The sequence below is a fragment of the Rhinichthys klamathensis genome, unplaced genomic scaffold (assembly GCF_029890125.1).
Source record: "Rhinichthys klamathensis goyatoka isolate OS25496 unplaced genomic scaffold, OSU_Roscu_1.1 h1tg000281l_1, whole genome shotgun sequence".
NCBI classification, from domain to species: Eukaryota; Metazoa; Chordata; class Actinopteri; order Cypriniformes; family Leuciscidae; genus Rhinichthys; species Rhinichthys klamathensis.
In genome coordinates, this window is record NW_026606800.1 from 5,837,000 (window position 1) to 5,858,142 (window position 21,143).

Consider the following 21,143-nt stretch of genomic DNA (forward strand, 5'->3'; position numbering starts at 1 on the left):
GCACGCGCCTCCGCATCCCCATGACACCATTTACTACACACAATAGGCTTTTTTTCTCTGATTTTGAAAACTCTTCGCGATCGACTTAAAATGCTTCCAAGATCGACTTGTCGACCGCGATCGACGGGTTGGTGATTCCTGTAACATTACTGTTTTACGGTCAATGACAAGAGCACTAATCAGCTGTCTCACAATCGTAACCAGCACATTTATCCCCCACATAGCAAAGCCATAACACAGCGAGGGAGAAGAACTAAGTTACATGAAACAATCCAACTACATATTTTACACCACTGACAAGGGAAAACTCACTACTCACGGTGTCTATGGCTTCTAGCTTTCTGCTGCTTCTCTGATGAAACGCGCTCTGTAGCGCTGTTTGTTCGCTGTCGGCTACGGTAGAAACATGACGTCACAATATGCCGACCTTCATAGAAGGCGGTGCCCGTGGCTGTGTAGATATAAATGTCTCACTCGAAGGTAATAAAAACATTACGGTTTATTAAGTAAGTTCTTTATACACCACTGAAAACATAGTTATGGATGTCATATTGCATTTCTGTTAATAGATAATCAAAATTATTACACATTGCACCTTTAATACTAGTGTGGATTTTTTTACAATATTCACTCATGACACTAAAATAGGGCATTCTAAGTCAATCTACTGCAGTATTTCCTCTCTCAATCAGTAGAAAATGTGGTTAACACTCATTCATGAATGAAAAAAATAAAATACCGTAATATACTGTGAAACGGTATAATTTTGAAAAATACCGTGATATGGATTTTTGGTCATACCGCCCAGCACTAGTATGCGGTACATTTCACTGTGGATTCTTTGGTAAATCAGTCGCAATTTTGGCGCAGGCTTTGCAAACAGAAGTTGAAATTAATGTAATGCTAAATCTACCTCACACCACACTCCACAAACCATCAGGCTTCTAAGACATCTGGGTAGGGTTGCACCAGCCGTTCGTAAGTTATTTCTTAAATTGTAACGTAAAGTCCACAGTAGAGGCTTATAACTACTAGCTAGTTTGTAACTAACTCTGTACTTTATTCCGTTGCACCATTTGTTCGTAAGGTAGAACGTAGCTAGTAGGTCGTAAACTCTCCGTAAAGTAATGCGTAGTCGCATAATATGACGTTTAGCCTCGATGAACCAATAGCAGCCTTCAAATACGTGAGCAGAAGTTTGAAATGCCGTGAATTTCAGTTTATCCTTCATTCTAACTTCTTTTGCCTCACGTTACTAACGGTAAAAATAAGTTTCCATTTAATACGATACTTGATCATGAATAATATAAGTGTTTTTATATATAAATAACATTCAGAAACTGTATTTGAAATGAAATTAATAAAGATCAATAAATAAATATTTTTTACGATTCCATTTATTGATTATGACTGATATTTGACATGCACAACATGGACCGATGCACACAGCGGCATTGTTTAGGACGGGTTCGTGTTAAAGAGCCGCTAACAAAGTAATTTTTTCACATAATGTTCTCTCTCTTAAAATGTAAGCATTATCATATATGTCTAAAAAATGTAAGTCTGTCAGGTAAAAGAAGAGCTTATTGATGCAGTTCATCTATCTGATATTTTATTCCAACCGTTACTCCTAAACGGAGGCTGCCATAAATATTTAGTTGGAACGTAGAGTTACGTTTAAACTAAGTTTAATGGTGCAACGTAAAAATATTTAGTAGTGCATAAGTTGTAACTTAGTGCCTATTTACGTCAAAACTTGGCTAAGTTGTAACTTACGCACAGCTGGTGCAACCGGCCCCTGATTCTGTGAGCATGCAGACTAAACGGCTTGAATGATGTTAAGCAGCCATAACAAGCAGGTATTATCAAACCTTCAAAAATGTTACAATGTCCCTTGAGCACTAATTATTTTTAGTTTATTCATTTTTTAGGAAGCATACAAAACATGCACACTAACTAATAGCTGTTCAATTATAAAAGTATTATTGAAGTTCTTCAGTATTCCCCAGAACTTCACATTCTGTTGAAATACAATCTGGTTCCTTTCAACTGCAACGGCAATGTCTTTCAATAATATCAGCTACCATCATATCACAATGATTTGCTAAACATCCAACAGAACTACTTCAGTTCATCTTTCCAATGCACTTTGATTAGTTAATTTCATTGCACAAGCCAAATGAAGAGCTGTCATCAGATGATTGATAATCTCATTTGTGACTTGAATGTATTTTTGTTATTTATTTTTCTGCATTACTTAAAACTTGAGTGTATTTTTGGTGTGGATGATACAGGATTTTCAATTTTCAAAGAGTGTTATATTTCGATTTCAATTTAAAAATGTAACTGGTAGTGTAAAATAGGCACATAATATCTTGACATCGAAGGCACCTAAATCAAATCATAATTGTATCGCGGCATGTTGGGATATCGGCAAATATCGTATCGCTGGCTAAGAGAATTGATGTCAGATTGTATCATGAAGAAACATCCGATTTACACCCCTAGTACACAATAGTTTATTGAACTCATTCTTGGCATTTAAAGATTTTACATTCCATTGCCTTTTTGTTGTACACTTTGTGAAACCACATGAATGATTTTAATTAGTGTTTTGAATAAATATATTCAGGGGTGTTTCCTCAGGGGAGGCAAGGGATGCACTAGCCCCTTTTACACATACAGTCTTTACAGGTAAAAAACAAACAAAAATAATGACTTTATTCAACAATTTGTTCTCTTCTGTGTCAGATATCCTATGCTATTCGCTTAGTAAACAGTACAGCGCTTCCAGGTTCTACCCCAGAATGCTGGCTAATTATTGGCCGACGCGGTTCACGTGAGCACCACGACACATGCGTGCGATACTGATGCAGGAGCTGGCCAATGGTGAGCCGGCATTCTGACGTAGATCCCAGAAGCACTGTACTGCGTTTACTGCGCGAATAGCGTTGTAGGAGATCTGACACAGAAGAGAAGAAATTGTTGAATAAAGTATTTTTTTTTACACTTATTTTGTGTGTATTTGACAGTTTGTGTTTAAGAGCAATAAGCAGCAGCAAACAAATAAATACTAAATTTAGTGCTGAGAGGCGACTTTATGTGCGCGCAGTTTGGGTGTGAGCACAAAATCTGCGCAAATGTTTAAAATTATGCCCAATACATGCAATCCGACGCCGAAATTCTAACTCATATATATATATATATATATATATATATACATATTCATTCATTGACCAAGAAGCGTAATACAGACGGGAAAAGGTGTTTCTAAAAGATTTGAGGGATTTAATAGATAATAATAATAATTTGATATAAAAAAAATATTCAGAAAAAAAAAACAAAAAAAAAAACACTGCAGAGTTTTATGACATCACTAGAAGCATATGGCTACAAAATATGCATGTGTCCTGACTCATGAATCACATGACGTGAGCCCAGACTTACGGGATAATGGGAAAATGGGGACCATCTAGAGCAGGGGTGTCAAACTCAGTTCCTGGAGGGCCACAGCGCTGCAGAGTTTAGCTTCAACTCTAATTAAACACACCTGATCCAGCTAATCAAGCCCTTCAGGCTTATTTAAAAACTACAGGTATGTGTGTTGGAGCTGGTTGGACTAAACTCTGCAGGGCTGTGGCCCTCCAGGAACTGAGTTTGACACCCCTGATCTAGAGGCTCAAGGCCTGCAGATGGTCCCTGGTGGACCCTGATCATCCGGGCTGGTCACCTTCCTGTGACGTAAAAGAGTCATAATTCATCTCAGTCTGTCACACTAAAGTCTGTACAAAACAATTACAGTATTGCTAAAAATAGATGTGCATGCAAAGTCTGACACACCTACACCTAGATGATGATTCATCTCTGCTGTGCCAAAGTCCTTCAAAAGCCCTGGGGAAAATAAGTCTTTATAACACTGATACCCTCCCAACGCAGACTGAAAAGACTGTGTCAAGATAATGACAACATTTATAACTTCTGAGCAAAATACATTCAGAAATATACTGTATACGGGGTTGTGGACATTTTTTCCTAGCCAGATCACATTTCATCCCAACACACCTCAATATGGACGCACAAGGAACTTGTTTTTCCAGCATTGCGTGGCGAGAATGGCAGCAACTGTCAGTATCCCTTACATGATTCAGCACATATCTGACCACTTACTTTGACTTGCCATAAAGAAACAAACTGCTTAATGAATGATTACCTCTCAACTAACGTTACACATCTCAGAACAGCTTTAAATTAAATCTAGAACATGAAAGTCTCTGTGATGTAACTTACTAGCAGCTAGTGATGCAGTGAAGTTTCAGCCAAACCTTTCAAACCTTTCAAAACAAACCAGTTAGCCGATCCTGGCTGCTACCTTTGTAGCTAAACTTGCTGCGTTTGTGGATAACTACAACTATCCAGCTGGGAAACGATCTTTGCATAAACGCAAGACATTTCAAACTTATAAATATTCTACACTAACATATTGGGCAATTTAAAATAAACATCAGCAGATGTTAACTTAGCAAAGAAACTGAAGCTAACTTCCACAACAGACATATTTAAATACATGTCGAACTACTGCATGTAAATATATATATATATATATATATATATATATATATATTTATATTGAGTATATATATACTCAATATATACGAATTTCCTAGGATAATCTGAAAAATGACAAGTTTAATAAACCAATGAGACGGGAGGGAGGGCTAACAAAACAAAGCGATATTTTTACAGGCTTAACGTTACACTTACAGTAGTAAGCGACCACCGGTTCTCTTTTCTCGTGTTCCTGTGCTGTTCTTAAATGGTGCTGGATCGCTTTCAGCTGCGTTGGGAGAGCCATCCTGAAGAGAAGTCGTTGTTACAAACTTCTACAAGAGCCGAAAAATGGCTAAAAACAAAGATGACAAGCGCTCGCGAAGGAGCTGCTTCCGCGTCTTCACGTGAACGCGCAACCACGCCTTTACTGACCTCCATAGGCGAGGAGGAGCAATTGACCGACACGAATCTGCGATTATTTTCATTCGGCATAAAAAAAAAAGAGTAAATACATATTGACTTCTATACAGAGAAATCTGTAAAAGTTTTATTTAGTAATCATATACTATATTTGAAGGTGTCATTTGTAATTTATTTGTCACATTGTATTATTTGTTTTAATTAATTAGGCTATTGCACAAAAGAAAAGTCCAAAATGGTTTGCTTTACTGTTTTTGTTCTTTGTTTTATATTTGGGCTATATATTTACATTAATAACGAGTTATAATAATCAACAGTGTTATTTTGTTCAAATGTTGTATGGTGAACCTATAGGCTAGGTTTACTGCAGAGTTTAATGCTACTGTAAAATAAAATACTTTAAGAGCCCCTCGTAAAGTTTTGGTTCCTGTTATTCAATAGATTCAGCTTTTATTGTATTCCCCTTCTAGTATGTGTAAATATCACCGATATGGTATGGTGTACACAAAAAGAGTGACACAACTATTTTAAACATTTTTACTTGATTGAATATTCACAAACATTACGAAAGCATTGTATCAGAAAGAGTACCTTGGATTCACAAGCAGTTCTGTTTAATCTGACTACGAGTTACTTAACAGTAAATATTTCCCTAGACTGATAATACATTATGGCAGTCATAATATATGCACCAATTATGTTACCTACTGTATATGAAGATTTTCATGCATAATCATATCATAAATCCCATAGACACTGGTAATCAAAAAAAAAAACTGTATGATCAATTCTCTAAACATAATACAAAAGCTATTACTCCAACAACTATGAAGTTGAAACAGTGGGAAGGCAACTGCGAGAATATGTGAAGGCCAAACCTGCGGTAAGATGTTTCTGTAATGAATAAATCATATTCTTATAATAAACTATTACCTGCTGACACAAAATAAGAGTTCACAGTATGCCATGTTGTACCTGAGATGAAACACTTAGCTGAGAATAATAACAAAAAGTTGGATGGATGCCTGATGAAAATGTAGATACCAACACTACAAACACACAAGATAATTCTGAAATGGACTATATGGAAATCAACACCATGATAGGATATATAGGCTATATCAATGATCCTATCACCATATAGATAGGATCATTGATATACTATCCATGTGCATAATCGTGACTAAGTACGCAGTACCACTGACCAATCAATAATGTTTTTCAATATGTATGCTATGTTGCATGTACTTATTCTTCCTTATTCCCTTTTAAGAAGAATGAATCATTGTTGAAATTTAAATCAAAGAATATTTGTCAAAATAGTACTCGCAATAGTAATTCAATATAATGTAGAAATCTAAATAATATTGCAGAGAATTACTAAATACTTGTCTTTAAATACTCGAAATACTTTGGGTTTAGATTAGCTTATATAAGTCAATAATTGAAAAAATATATATATTTAAGTTTCTCCTGCAAGAGAGGTGACTTATTTAGGCTTAAATAAGTTGGCTTTATAACTAAAAATATCAATGAGTCCCTTGTCATTAATTATTAATAAATTGTCTAGTTAAAAAAAACACACATGTCTTTCTGTGTCTACCACCAGAAAGTCTAGAGGTATGTGAGTTTATGTCTTGTTTGTCATTCAGAGACCCATAGAAGACATAAAACTAACACTGTTGAAGCAAACTTTCTAAATTCTCAAGACACTGGCTGGTTTAAAAAGCCAATTCTTCGGAACCGAATCTCAAAAATCTCAGCAATACAGAGGAGTATGGTGATGATTGTAAAGGTGTACATTGCACTGAGGAAGATAGTCTTCTCAAAGTGTTCAGGGACCATACACTTTGAGATGTTAAAGATCTTCGCAAGAGCACTAGCATCACACATATAGATAGGAGCAACCAGGAACCCAAAGAGGTGGCTCTGAAGCCAAAATGCTAACACTTCCAGAATTATTCTCAGCAGGACAGAGATGATGTAGAAGACTGTGGACATCGGTCGCTGAAGGATCTCCTCCTGATCTATATTTTTACAGGCAGCATAAAGATGGAACACAGCTCCAGGTACCAAGACAGAGACTAGCTGCAACGCCCAGAATACCTACAAGATGAAAGAAAAAAACATTTTATGTTACTTTGCTGTCTTTTAGTACAAGTCTTTTCTATTGTGACGTATATCTGAGTGAAGCTGCTTCTCGGACAAGAAAAATGTAGGGGGGGGGGGGGGGGGGGGGGTTCGGGTGAGGGGAAGGGGTCTGGAATTTTTTCCATCAAGAATTGATTGGATTGTTGGATCGTTATGGTTTGCTATTGCTGTGATGTGATGTGAGTGACAGGTTGTCCCGCCCTAACGCCAGTAAACACATCATCAGAGAAGAGAGAAGATGTCGCTGCAAGAGGAGGGGAAGATATTTTGATCAAAGATTACGAGGGCACGTGAATAAAAAAAAAAAAACATTATGTGCACAGAAAAAATCATTTATAATAAATAATGTAATATATTCCATTAACAAATATATTTCATTATGACTTTAAGCTTGTTTTTGTTTTTCAACTTGTCAATTTGCCCTCAAATATGTTTTTTATTCAAGTTTCCACCAAAAAATTCAACGTGATTATAGGCCATAATAATACATCTTCACAATCAGCTTCTCATATTATTCACTGAAATACAGTTTTACATCCAGGTTTTGATTATCTGCTTTTTAAAATCATTTTTAAGATATAGTAGAATAGAGTAGTAAACTTAATTTATTCCATGCAGTGAAAATGTCAGATTAAGGGCCAGTTCACACCAAAAACGATAACTATAAAGATAACTATATTAGCGTCCACACCAGCAGGTGATAACGTTCTGTTTTTTTCAAAGCGCATGCTTGTCTGTCACTTTAAAGGCTCGTTCTTAAAGTGATTCCAACGATATAGTGAAATTTATAGTTATTATAGTTATCGTCCTCGGTGTGAACCGTCCCGGATCCAAATCTTACAGGTACATGGCTTGATTAGCAAAAGTTGTTAGAATTTCTCTTTCTTATTACTTCCATACATCCATGTTCACTTTTGGCTGTCATTTCATGTATTTTAATTAAATTACAATCCCAGATTATTAAATTCATATACTTTCATGCACTTTTACCTGTGGTGTTATAGGCCTGAACTGGTTGTAACAGTAAAGGTTTAATTCCCTTTTGTCTGGATCACAGCTGAAGTGGAGGGCCTCATTGCCATAGACTGCGAATCCAAGGACTCCAAGGAAGAACGTACGCACTGAGCCGAAAAACAGCGTGTGGAACTGGCCTATCACCGTCGGAGGCCTGAGCTGAAACATGCAATGCAGAGATCTTAACATGCATTCACTAAAACCATTTTCAAACACAAAATATCTCTAATTTTGCATACAAGGTCAAACTTTAGACTGCATACTTACACATCCTTCATAAAAGTTTTTGATGTAGATTAATGACATAATTTGGCTTCACAGCTCTGCATCATTCTATGGTTGCTTGTCACCATCATTGCCAGTCTTCTGGCCTCGGGCAGAGGCAGATAGCAATTCTGAACCTCAAAATGACCTTTCGCTTTAGAAACCTCTTTGTCAATGCAGACTCTTTTATCTGCAATGCCTTCATCAATTTACTCACTCAGTGCAAAAAAAAAAAAAACCCAAAGAAACAAAACAAGGAAAATAACAAAGGCCACAGGACATGTGGTCAGCTCATAGGCTAATCCCTATTCAACCATGTCAGCGGAAAAACAAAAACTCTTGCATCTCACAATAGAGCATAGCAAACATGACAATTGCAACAAAATGCAATTGTATCACTGGGCAAATCACATAATGGAAAACAATGGGAAACAACAATTAACAGGTTAACAAATATGTTCATAATTCCAGAGAAGTATTTAAACAGGCAATTGAATTCAAGCCAACAATGACTGCCATAGAGCCTTTTGTAAAACAATTTGAAAACTGATTATGTAGTGATATCCTGGGATTTTGATATCCTTATAAGGGTTTCCAGACAACTCTAACTTATATTTATGTAAATAGCTGTTTAAATTAGACCTGTTTTCCTTTATAACGTACATCTATACTACATTATCTATCTCTGATAACAGTTAACAGGCCTACTGAAAGTTTCTCTAGAATTTCCAGTAGTGTTTCTTCAATAAAATAGCACGATAAACGTTCACACGGTAAGAAACGTGTTAAATCGTCTATTAAAAGTCCACACACCAACCGTAATCCAGGCGGAGTGTTGTTCATCCCCCTTCTTAATCAGAACCGAGGTCCTGCTCTCATGTCACTGCGTCCCGAGGGAAAAAAGGACCTGCTGGCAAAGCAGCATGTTGGGGGCGCCTTTCTGACGGCAAGCTTTTTCGAGTCATAAACCAAAGAGCAAACAGACAGGCAAGCCAGCAAAGAATAGATCAATAAGGCCACAGAGATGCTAATTACCGAAATAAGAGTGGGGTCTGGTGGTCATACGGTCATTGCGCACGTGGTGCACACGCAAGCAAAGCTGTCAATCAAAGTGATGCTTCATATATGACCGTTTGATTGTTTGTTTGCTCATTTAGCTCAATGGCATGATGGAGGAGGACTCCATTAAATAAGTTTATATTATTGGTATGTTGCTATTTACATCGTTTTATGCATTATATCTGAGAATAAAAAGTCTTTTTTTTTTTTTTTTTTTTTTTTTTTACATATATTATTATTTTCTCTCCACATCAAACCCATTCAATAAATAAATAAATAAAATTTCATTTAAGAAAAACCTTGAATACATATCTAATCTAAAAAGTTTGCAATTTCTGAATTAAGTCATTTTCCATCTCTGAAAAAAAGTCTCATTAAAAGGAATCTTTAATCCTTGAAAAAGTTAGCATAAAGATGTTTTTCATTAAAAATGACAGATATGTTTCAGTGCTGATTTTAGATAATGGTGAAGGAAAGCCGTATAAGGCCACCTGTTAATTTACTGCAGAAAATAGCTCAATACATTCTTCTGTAATTAATTTAGTCTCTATATTACCATTGTTGCATCAAGAGCGTCATTAAAGCCAGCAGATGTCACTAACTCAACATGACATCACCACATGCAACCCAAGTGAGTGGCGAATTATATTAATTTACCCTATTACCAGAGGCCACATTTACATCAGGAAACATCTGTGTTGTGGCAAACACACACACACACACACACACACACACACACACACACACACACACACACACACACACACACACACACACACACACACACACACACACACACACACACACACACACACACACACACACACACACACACACACACACACACACACAAACACACACACAGGTTTTATGGGCACTTTCCATAGACATAATGATTTTTATACTGTTCAAACAGTGTATTCTATCCCCTTACACTAACCGTTCCCCTAAACTACAGAAAACCTTCTGCATTTGTACATTTTCAAAATACATCACTTGATTTATATATGATTTATAAGCTGTTTTCCTCATGGGGACCAAAAATGTCCCGATATTGCCATCTTTGTGGGGACATTTTGTCCCCATGATGTGTGGATTATCAAGCCACACACACACACACACACACACACACACACACACACACATATTTAAAATAACCAACTCATGAGATCAGGCTGAAACAACACACATTTTAGATGTAAGAAATTTTGTTCTCAGGGTGTGAGTCAAGGTGAGAACCAAGTCAAGAAGATGAACTTGAGACAGTGGGGCAGTGACTTGTAATGCTTTTTCATTCATAGTCTGAAACTTATTCAGTTATCCCTTGGCTGATCTTTAAGCAGAGCAGAACCAGTAAGAGTTGTCAAAACACTCCTGTAAAAGCCTTTTACAGTTTTTCTCAGTCGCTGGTACATTTCTCAGATCAAAATTGAAATTTTCAAAACTACCTGTTCAATCTTCACATCATTGTGTCACTTGTGCACATCAAAAAAGCAGTTTCTCATTTCTTTGAACAAGTTGCAAATGCTTTGGTACATCCATGCAAATGATTATGTACAATTCTCTGCTGTTTCACATGATCAATTGCTTATGTCATGTTGATCAAAATGTATTATAATGGGTCTCTGTTGAACAGTCTCACCCCCCACAACTTTTAGGCATTAGTTCAGCATAAGTCTTTGCATGCAAAATGGTTGAACAAGTTGTCATAATCTAGCATATTTCTATACATTTCCATTAGACGTTTTTTCTAAATCTGTCCTGTTCACATTTCTACTTTTGTTTTTTGTCTTTCGTTGTGCTATGCAGTGCTGTCTTTTCCTTTCTGTATCGCAATGACATGGTCTGTCAACAAATAACAGTACAAACAGTAAAAGCATAAATGTGAATCTTGTCCAGTCTTTTGCAATCAAACTCCCACATACACTAAGGTGTAACCTACAATTTACAATAATTGTCATCAAAACTTTAGCCATAGTTTACATCAGAACATCCCTCCGAGGACACTGTTATATTGACAACATGACTAAGCAATTTGACTGTGTTATCCGTACACAATGACACAATGACTTGTCATTCTGATGGCACTGACATGTTCATTTACACAGATATTTACGTTTGAGAGATGAACTAAATATTTTGAGCAAGAGACTGGCTTTTGCAGGAAATCCATGGTGTTTTGCTATAATGCACTTTTAGAAATGTCGAGGATGATTCGAGAAATGTAAGCTGAGACTGAGAAAAACTGTAAAATGAGGCTTCCTCTCTATCCAGCATTACGGCAAAAGAACAGGTTTGCGCAGACCACAACACTCTTAAAAATAAAAAGGTTTTTATTGGCATCAATAGTTCCATGAAGAACCTTTAACATCTATGGAACCTTACATTCTACAAAAGGTTCTTTATATCGGAAAAAGGGTCTTTAGATTATTGAAATGTTCTTCTCGCTAAGAAAAAAATGGTTCTTTTAAGAACTGTTCACTGGAAGGTTCTTTGGGGTTCTTCCATGACTCTAGTGAATACAAGACCATGATAGATTGGTTCTGAGGCCAAGGCCAAATGAAAATCTAATTTCAAGATCTGTCTGGAGTCTGGACAAAGAACCTTTGTCATCAGAACTTAATGCATAAATGTTTGCTGTGCCTGTTTATTTTATCCCTATAAGGATGAGAAAGCAAACCTAACATGAAGGTTAGAATTAAAAAAAATCTCTTTTAGGCTATGTAATTCTTGGTTTCAATCTCCAGTGACAGGGGACACAAGCAAATAAAGTCTTAGATTTTTGTAAAGGAGTGGAGAACTTTTCCATCTCTGTCTCTCTTTCTCTCTCTCTCTCTCTCTCTCTTTCAAATACCTGTTTTTCTACTCTAGTTGTCCAGACCCAGTTGGTTTTCTTATTACGTATTTATTGCCATTCTTCCCTCGGTAAATCCCCCCTGCGAGTCATAGAAAGAGCATGAAAGAGCTCCAGTCTAACTCCGATAAGGGGGCGCGCGGACAAAAGCTACACCTGACGAGTCCAGAAAGCACAATTCCAGTTTGCGCTACTGACGAGCGACTGTCCAACACCGTTCTTTCATATATGGGGATTCGGGGGTTTTAGTTTATTTATTTGGTTTATTTTAGTGTGGAAGATGGGGAATTAACACATTTAGATGGCAGACAGACAGACAGACAGACAGACAGACAGATAGACAGATAGACAGATAGACAGATAGATAGATAGATAGATAGATAGATAGATAGATAGATAGATAGATAGATAGATAGATAGATAGATAGATAGATAGATAGACAGATAGACAGATAGACAAATAGACAGATAGACAGATAGACAGATAGACAGACAGACAGACAGATAGATAGATAGATAGATAGATAGATAGATAGATAGATAGATAGATAGATAGATAGATAGATAGATAGATAGATAGATAGATAGATAGCACAAAACTGTTTGGTGCTGCTCTCTGCAATGCTGTTCTTATGGCAAGCCGATTTAACATGTTTTCCATTAATAGGCTATATTTTCGTTCCAGTAGTTTTCTAATGAATCCAATAATTAATAGTAAAACCGGAATAGTTACCAGAATCAACTCGAATATACACAGGAACTGTATAGTGATGATTAGTGGCAAATAATGAATTAGCTTATAGATTAAGTAGCCTAAATGAGAAATTGAGAACAATACCAGTCACTATTGGATTTATTAGTAGTCTAAAATAGGTATTAATAGCCTCAATACATAATAGTTAGTTTAAAGGATTAAATGTTAAGATGGTTTGCCATAGGCTCCCCCTTTACTTGTCCCTGCCTTTCAAAGAAGCCAGTCAACTTTTAGGGACGTGGCTGAAGACATCGCTCATTTCAGCACTAAGTTTTGCGGACAGCACCTCTCTCTCTCTCTCTCTCTCTCTCTTTTCCAAAACAGGGCAACTTTTTACATCCATTTATTATTTTTAACTCGTTTGCTTTCTAACCACTAAACCGAAATATGGATCACACTTTCTCTGAGGATACCTCAGCCTATGAGAACTTCACAGATGACTGGACATCCGATGGAGGGGAAACGGTGCATTTCATCATTCGCTGCGTTATCCCATCGGTCTATATACTTATCATAACAGTTGGTTTACTGGGCAACATCACTCTTGTGAAAATATTCATCACTACCAGCGCGATGCGAAGTGTACCAAACATTTTCATCTCCAGCTTGGCTGTGGGAGATCTTTTGCTTTTGGTCACTTGTGTACCAGTGGACGCGTTTAGGTATTTCTATGAAGAGTGGATTTTTGGAATTGTGGCTTGTAAGATGATCCCGGTGATCCAGCTCACCTCGGTCGGAGTCTCCGTGTTCACTCTCACGGCACTGAGCGCAGACAGGTAAGGGGGGAAAAAATCATGAATAAACAGCAATCACTGCCACTGTGAAAATGAGGACAATGTCTGAAACAACCACTAAAACAAACAAGAGAAATTAGCAATAAACAACGTGTGTGTGTGTGTTTCGTTGTTTATAGCTCATTCCTCGTGTTTGTAAACAAATGTATATATTGACATGCATTATATAGGCTACTGTGTATATATATATATATATATATACTCTTAGCTTATTAAGTTGTATAGAATTCCTCATTAAGCACCTGTAGCTGAGAGCAAAATGAATACAAATATACATTGATTTACAGAGGAGTTAATCTTGATGCTGTAGATATCATGTCCCATTTGGCAAACTGCCTGAAGGGGTTCTGTATTAAATTTGATTCATGACTCAACAGAGATATATTTCTCAACAACAAAGATGCAGTTCATTTCTCTGACACGTGATGGGGTTAGGTGTGCTCGGAGCACAGATTTGGACAGATAATGAAAGATTGATTAGGCAGTTTGTTTTCATACTTTCTGTACACATAAATATTGTTTTGAAGGCTGGAAGTCATCTGTACAGCCTATAACCCATGACATTATTATTCTGATTTACTCACACCGCAGTGAAGAGACATCATTATAGCCAAAAGAGCAGATTTGGGATAAAGCTTAGAAAAAATGATTGTCCATTCAAGAAAACCTGCATACATTGTGACCAGAATTAACAAATATTCCTTTATAAACTTCAACTGAAAAGAGTATCTTCAGAATTCGATGTTCTCATTAGTAGATTACAAATCCTAAATGATGATTGTCAACATAATATTACTGTTTTATTAATTGACAAGCTCTGGCTGCATTAGAGCATTAGTCTGTGAAAGAGCATTACAAATGTGGACGAGTATCTGTGGTGAAGATGACAAATGTCCGCTCTGTTTCACTCTGCCCATATCCTTCACTTCTGTCTCAGTGCTTGGGGGCCTCAGCTAAAGGTGATGACCTTTCCTAGCCTGATTTGTTGCTCAGTCTGTTTGTTGTTAAGAGCACCTGAAAGTTCATTTGTGCCACAGTGATTATGCCACAACCCTGGGGTCCAAGCAGTGCTCATTTATTGCTATTGATTTGAAGGCTGCATTAAAAGTTCCGTTCCCCAAAATGACAATCGTGATGCAAAATGTAGTCAGTGTACAGTTACTTGGGATAATCAATCTCCAGGCCAAAGGAATCATGTCTAAAATTATATATATGACAAGCTTCTGCCTGAAGCAGAAAAGCAACAGAAAAGAGACTATTTGCATCGTCATACAAAATGATTGTTTTGAAGACTCAATCTGATTAGCACTTAGTCAAGATTCACAGTCATGCGTGAAATGAAATCATTTGTTCAAATAAGTTAATTTGCATGTTATTCGGTTCATATATGCTCAACTCAGACTTGTTTACTCAGGGAGAAACCAAGCTGTGATCGTGGCGCTCCCCAGCTAACCCATGCCTCAGGCAGGGCAGTCTGTGTTCATTGAGAGAGGAAAAAGCATGCCCGTGGCAATAGAACCTGGTGGAGGAGAGAAGTTAGGGGGAGGATGCTGTCATATGAGATTTCCATTTACCTTAGAGATGATGGCAGCAGAATGTCTAAAGGACACTGTCGAATATCAAACCCGACTGGTTTGTCAATAGGAGAAAATTGACAATTTCCTTGGAACAAAAGCAACCAATTTTCCTCCATGAATTTTCTCTATTGTTTTTTGTTTACTTTATTCAGTTCTGTAGGCTTTGCAGCCGGTGCAGAATATCGGAAAGAAGTGCACAGGAAATATCGTATTTCGTATAGGACAGCTTTTCTTTTGGGAGAAAAACCTTAGATGAATCATTTATAAGTTTGATCATGTAGTTTTAGACTTAGTATTGCCAAATGCCAGTGTAAAGGTTTTTTAGGTTCAAGTAGGGAATAAAATATCTGATATATATACTGTATATATCAGATATTTTCTTCTTATATAACTATCTTTTTATGGCTTGAAAATGATCATTTGTCGCAACCTTTGAAAGTACTGCCATGTTTTAATATTTTGTTATATACATATTATATACAGTATATGTGTGTGTGTGTGTGTGTGTGTGTGTGTGTGTGTGTGTGTGTGTGTGTGTGTGTGTGTGTGTGTGTGTGTGTGTAAATTCAGTGTGTGTAAAGTGTTGATGTCATGAATCAAACTGTCATATAATAAGCTTATCCAATAAGATAAATGTATCTCTGTACTGTACATCAATAATTTCAATAACATGGAACAGTCATGGAATGAAACTGAATAGAAAATTGAGATGTATCAGTTAAATGCCTATTCTCAAAACGTGTTTCAATAATAACAGCAGATCTAGTATAAACAGGCACACATCCTGCAGAGGAATAACCATAAACCTTAGCACAGAATCAAATCTGACTACAGATAAGAACACAGTGTTTTCCCTCAAGCTATGTTAAATTGATGATAAACAAGGCAATTTCTCAATTCAATCAATTCTCAACCTGGATGAAAGTCACAGCAATCTGTGTGCTGACAATTCTTCACATATGTTTCTTTTAGACACAAAGCTATTGTGAATCCCATGGATATCCAGACCTCCAGCGCAGTGTTCTGGACCTGCTTGAAGGCCATCACTATATGGGTTGTCTCAGTGCTGCTGGCTATCCCCGAGGCAGTCTTTTCACAGGTGGTTCACATGCCTGACAAGAACATGACGTTCACCGCTTGTGTGCCGTATCCACTCTCCAACGAGATGCATCCCAAGATTCATTCGATTATGATATTCCTCGTCTACTTCCTCATCCCTCTGAGCATTATCTCTGTTTACTACTACCACATCGCGAAGACACTTGTCAAGAGTGCTCACGATATGCCAGGTGAGATTAGTGAGCACTCCAAAAGACAGGTAAGAGGTTCCAGGGGAAGAGCGTAAAGCTCACATGCATGGTTGAATGCCAGTCTTCTGTGTTTGTCAAAATAAGTTCTTCTTCAGGCATTGCGGATTGTTGCTTCAATCCATCAATCATGTTTTAGATATCACAGTTGAGATAAGAGCACAGATATTTCGGATTTGTCATTGGAAGCACACTGGAAAAAGGTTAACCTAAAATGTGCTTTATGTGCTAATTGGTTGGGCTGTGCAAATGTCAAAATTCAAGAATGAGTGCGAATTTCAAATCAATTCGCCACGCCACAGGAAGTAGTATTCGAATTTTTACTGAACTACAGAAGAAATGTTGCGCACAATGCACAGGTAACAGTCAAGTCAAGTCAAGTCAATTTATTTATAGAGCACAACATAAACACAACATTTGTTGAACCAAAGTGCTTTACAGATGGTCAGATAAGTTATTAGAGACGTATTTTGTGGATAAAGTATTTTGTATGGAGATGGATAATGTATTTTGGATACATAATCCAAAATGATCTATTCTATACCCTTCTGGTTTGCCAAAAGTTAATTTATTAAATATTAAGAAAAATAAATTCAAAATGCCATTCTCTATCCATCCATCCATCCATCCATCCATCCATCCATCCATCCATCCATCCATCCATCTATAAATAATTCCAAAGAAATGACAAGTAACACATTGAATGACAGGTAAAATTTGAAGTAAAATGAAAGTATTCTCTTGTTTTATGTACAACTTAAAAAAAAAATGTTTTTACAGTATACTGTAGTTAAAAATCACAGTTATATGACTTTCAATAGATTTGAACCCTGCATGCTGCCTTAATACAAATTCAATTCAAATTCAGGAATTGAATCGGAATGAATACAACCCTTACTCATTATTTGCAATTAAATGTCGATTTGCAGTAACAAAATGGAATTGGCCGTTTTATGATGATCTAAGAGAATATTTCTTCCCCAAGAGCCAAACCATAAACATTTTAAGAGAACGTATATAAAATGAGCCTCTGCTGAACTGAGGGACACCCTTCACAGAATGCTCCCTTGACAGTTTCTTGAGACAGGGCACTTTATCTTTCGCTGCATGGGCTATGAATCATCAGTTGAGCATTGTTCCAAGGGTCCTTAAGGATGACAGATATTCTCGTTAATATTCTCTTTTAGCAGCTGTTTCAAGGCAGCTAACATTCTTTGCTCCCTCTTGCCCTTGATAGTACAGTGTATCATCCTATGAAGTTTACCGTTGGTTTTATCTCTTTTGGTTATGAGTAATCATGCATTTCATGAGACAAAACACCAGTCTTGTTCATCCATTTATCATTCATTTCTCTGAACGGCATGAATAGCTTATTGGGATATAATCTCTTGTATTGCACTGTATGTACTTCATTGAACCGTGTAAATTATGCATTATCAGTACTGCAGAATCTCAGGAGCCAACCGATAAAAAAAAAAAAAAACATACTTAAAGGGATAGTTCTGACATTATTTACTCACACTCACATTGTTACAAACCTGTATTTACTTTCCGTATTCTGTGGAAAACAAAAGAAGATATATTCTTTTAAATGAATAAGATGAATTTAAAGCAAAAACCAACATACACTACCAGTCAAACCTTTGGAATAATTACGATATATATATATATATATTTTTTTTTTATCGAGAGAGAAGTCTCTATATTTGATTAAAAAAAATACAGTATAACATTAATATTGTAAAAATATTATTACAGTTTAAAATAACTGTTTTCTATTTTAATATATTTAAAAATGTCATTTATTCCTGTGATGGCAAAGCTGAATTTTCAGCATCATTACTTCAGTGTCACATAATCCTTCAGAAATCAGTCTAATATGCTGATTTGCTGCTCAAGAAACATTTGTTATTATTATCAATGTTGAAAACAGTTTTGCTGCTAAAAGGTAGAGTGGGCAATTTTGGAGAGGCAATAGCAAGCTAGCTTTGAAAGCATGAGATCACATCCTCCCTTCAGCGTCTCCAAAGCCACGCCTCCTCCAAAACACATGAACGCACACAGCCAGAGCAGAGTCTTCGTTAAATTACATCATGTCTCAAAGCACATAACATTACAATAATAATGAATGTAAACAAACATACAGTACATGTCTTATTTGTACCACCTGATTGCTGCAGATTCATTTAGCCATTGATAGTGTTGACATAGAACAGCAGTTCAAGGACGTAAACAGCTCCAAGTAGAACATCACGGGTAGTCAACTCTTAATTGCGGAAATTACAACGTGCCGTGAATTCGGATCGAATGCAATGATTTTTTTGTCGTTGTCACGTTTGGCAAACGTTTTTTTTGTTCTGAGATTTTCAAAGAAGGTACCTGTTTTTATATCTAGACCACTTTTATTATTGATTGCAATCAAGATGTGAAGAGAGTATAACAAAAAGTGTTTCTGAAAAACATTGCCAAGATTTTTGCGGAAACACTTACATTCAAAAGTGTGGGAAATAATATTTGTTTTAAGAAAAGAAAACTAATTAATACTTTAACGTAGCAAAAGACACATTAAATTGATCAAAAGTGACAGTAAAAACATTTATAATATTACAAAAGATTTATATTTAAAATAAAATCTTTTGAACTTTCCATTCATCAAAGATATGCATCACAGTTTCCACAGACATATTGCGCAGGACAACTTTTCTCAATATTGGTAATAATAAATGTTTCTTGAGCAGCAAATCAGCTTATTTTAGAATGATTTCTGAAGGATCATGTGACACTGAAGACTGGAGTAATGATGCTGAAAATTCAGCTTTTTAAATTGTAATAATATTTACAATATCACTGTTTTTACTGTTATCAAATAAATGCAGAGCACAAGAGACATCTTTCAAAACCAATAAAAAAATCGTAATTATTCCAACCTTTTGACCGATAGTGTAACTGAAACATAAACACCCGTCTGCAAGAACTAAAACGACAATTACCGGGTTCAGAATCAGGCTAGAGGAAGCAGTACTGAACTTGCATGCATTTTTATTGACCTTATCCTCATCTAAAATGCACCTCATACTTTATTTGAGTGGTCTTATCTGTCAACTTTTCTCCTTCCCTCTTTTGAGACGGAAACAAGGAAGCGTCTAGCCAAGATCGTTCTGGTGTTTGTGGGCCTCTTCGCACTGTGCTGGTTCCCCAACCACGTTCTCTACATGTACCGCTCCTTCAACTATCGGCAGATCGACTCCTCGCTGTCACACCTCATCATCACGCTTGTGGCGCGAGTGTTGAGCTTCTCCAGCTCCTGCATGAACCCATTTGCCCTGTACCTGCTGAGCGAGAGCTTCAGAAGGCATTTCAACAACCAGCTGCTGTGCAGACAGCGCAAATACCAAGAGCGCAACACCAGCTACCTTCAGAGCACTTCTGCTATCCGCATGACCTCCATCAGGAAGAACGCAAGTGCCGTGGCCAACGGGCATGGCCAAAAACCAGGAGTCTGCATTTAGCAGCTGTTCTCTTAAGGCTTGGGGACTCACATATAGGTTCAACTGAAGAGTTTGGTGACCCAGCTGGGTAAATGGGCGTTTGTTGAAGCAGGAAATACAGAAGGATTACTGTTGTAAATATTGCATGTATGTTTTTCCCAAAGGTTGCAACGTCGCTTGAGGCCCAGAATGAAATTTGCTTTATTTTTTGAAACATTATTCTTATTGCAAACAGAAAGGAATGGATATCCCGCTGATAACTGAAGGCTAATTCTATTTCTCCTCAAGCTAAACACAATTTCTGCCTGTATAAAATATCAGCTCTGTACAAAAGATTGGACTAGAATTTCCATTATTGTATAATGCTTTTCAGCTCAATCATTTTTCCTTTTTCATCCAGTCAAATGATGAAAATTCAACTTTCATCGATGGAAAGTGCACTTAATACAGTAAATGAATGTTTGGAAAAGCAGTTTTGATTTCACCAGGCGGAAAAGCGTATTACAGAGATATCACTTAAATCATTTACATTGCCTACGGTCGCATTCTATTTCTCAGTAATTCACAATAACAATAATAATCAACAATATCCACAATATATTCAATTTAGGAGCAATGACATGGCTCTTTCCAGTGAATGTTAATGTCTATGATAGATCAGACAGGTCACACGCTCAAGGGTAAACTGTGGTGATTAGATTAATATATGCATAAACAGATTAGGATTCAACATGAATATAAATTTCTGAGACACGTTCCCTATAGCTTCCGATATATGAGTCAAAGGAAAGGAACGCCAAGATCATCATGGCAGACTAATATGAATAACGCATGCAGTGTATCATTCTTATATTCATCAGCAAATGTTATCCTCTAAATCACTGCATTGCAATATATTATCTTTAAATCATTT

At 36.7% G+C, this 21,143-nt stretch overlaps 3 protein-coding genes across 4 annotated transcripts in view; 1 reads left to right on the forward strand and 2 right to left on the reverse strand.

The window, feature by feature from the left end:
- vta1 (vesicle (multivesicular body) trafficking 1) overlaps positions 1–4,958 on the reverse strand; it is a 42,785-nt gene extending 37,827 nt beyond the window's left edge. The window contains exon 1 of the mRNA XM_056269200.1: positions 4,762–4,958. Within this exon, the coding sequence (XP_056125175.1) occupies positions 4,762–4,852 (91 nt within the window). The 5' untranslated portion in view covers positions 4,853–4,958. The remainder of the gene's footprint in view (positions 1–4,761) is intronic.
- Positions 4,959–6,623: 1,665 nt separating this feature from the next.
- Positions 6,624–9,374, reverse strand: gje1a (gap junction protein epsilon 1a). 2 transcript variants are annotated; one of them, XM_056269338.1, is made up of 3 exons: positions 8,401–8,543; positions 8,110–8,292; positions 6,624–7,074 (listed from the first exon to the last, which is right to left on the reverse strand). In XM_056269338.1, exons 1-3 carry the CDS (start codon positions 8,437–8,439, stop codon positions 6,673–6,675), a joined length of 624 nt encoding a protein of 207 aa, XP_056125313.1. In that variant the 5' UTR covers positions 8,440–8,543; the 3' UTR covers positions 6,624–6,672. The 2 variants fall into 2 exon arrangements, with proteins under 2 accessions (XP_056125313.1, XP_056125314.1); XM_056269339.1 differs by lacking the exon at positions 8,401–8,543 and adding an exon at positions 9,211–9,374 and having other exon boundaries at positions 6,625–7,074.
- Positions 9,375–13,366: 3,992 nt separating this feature from the next.
- nmbr (neuromedin B receptor) lies at positions 13,367–21,143 on the forward strand. The gene is made up of 3 exons (XM_056269506.1): positions 13,367–13,840; positions 16,408–16,753; positions 19,868–21,143. The coding sequence occupies exons 1-3, from the start codon at positions 13,452–13,454 to the stop codon at positions 20,249–20,251; spliced, it is 1,119 nt and encodes a 372-aa protein (XP_056125481.1). The 5' UTR covers positions 13,367–13,451; the 3' UTR covers positions 20,252–21,143.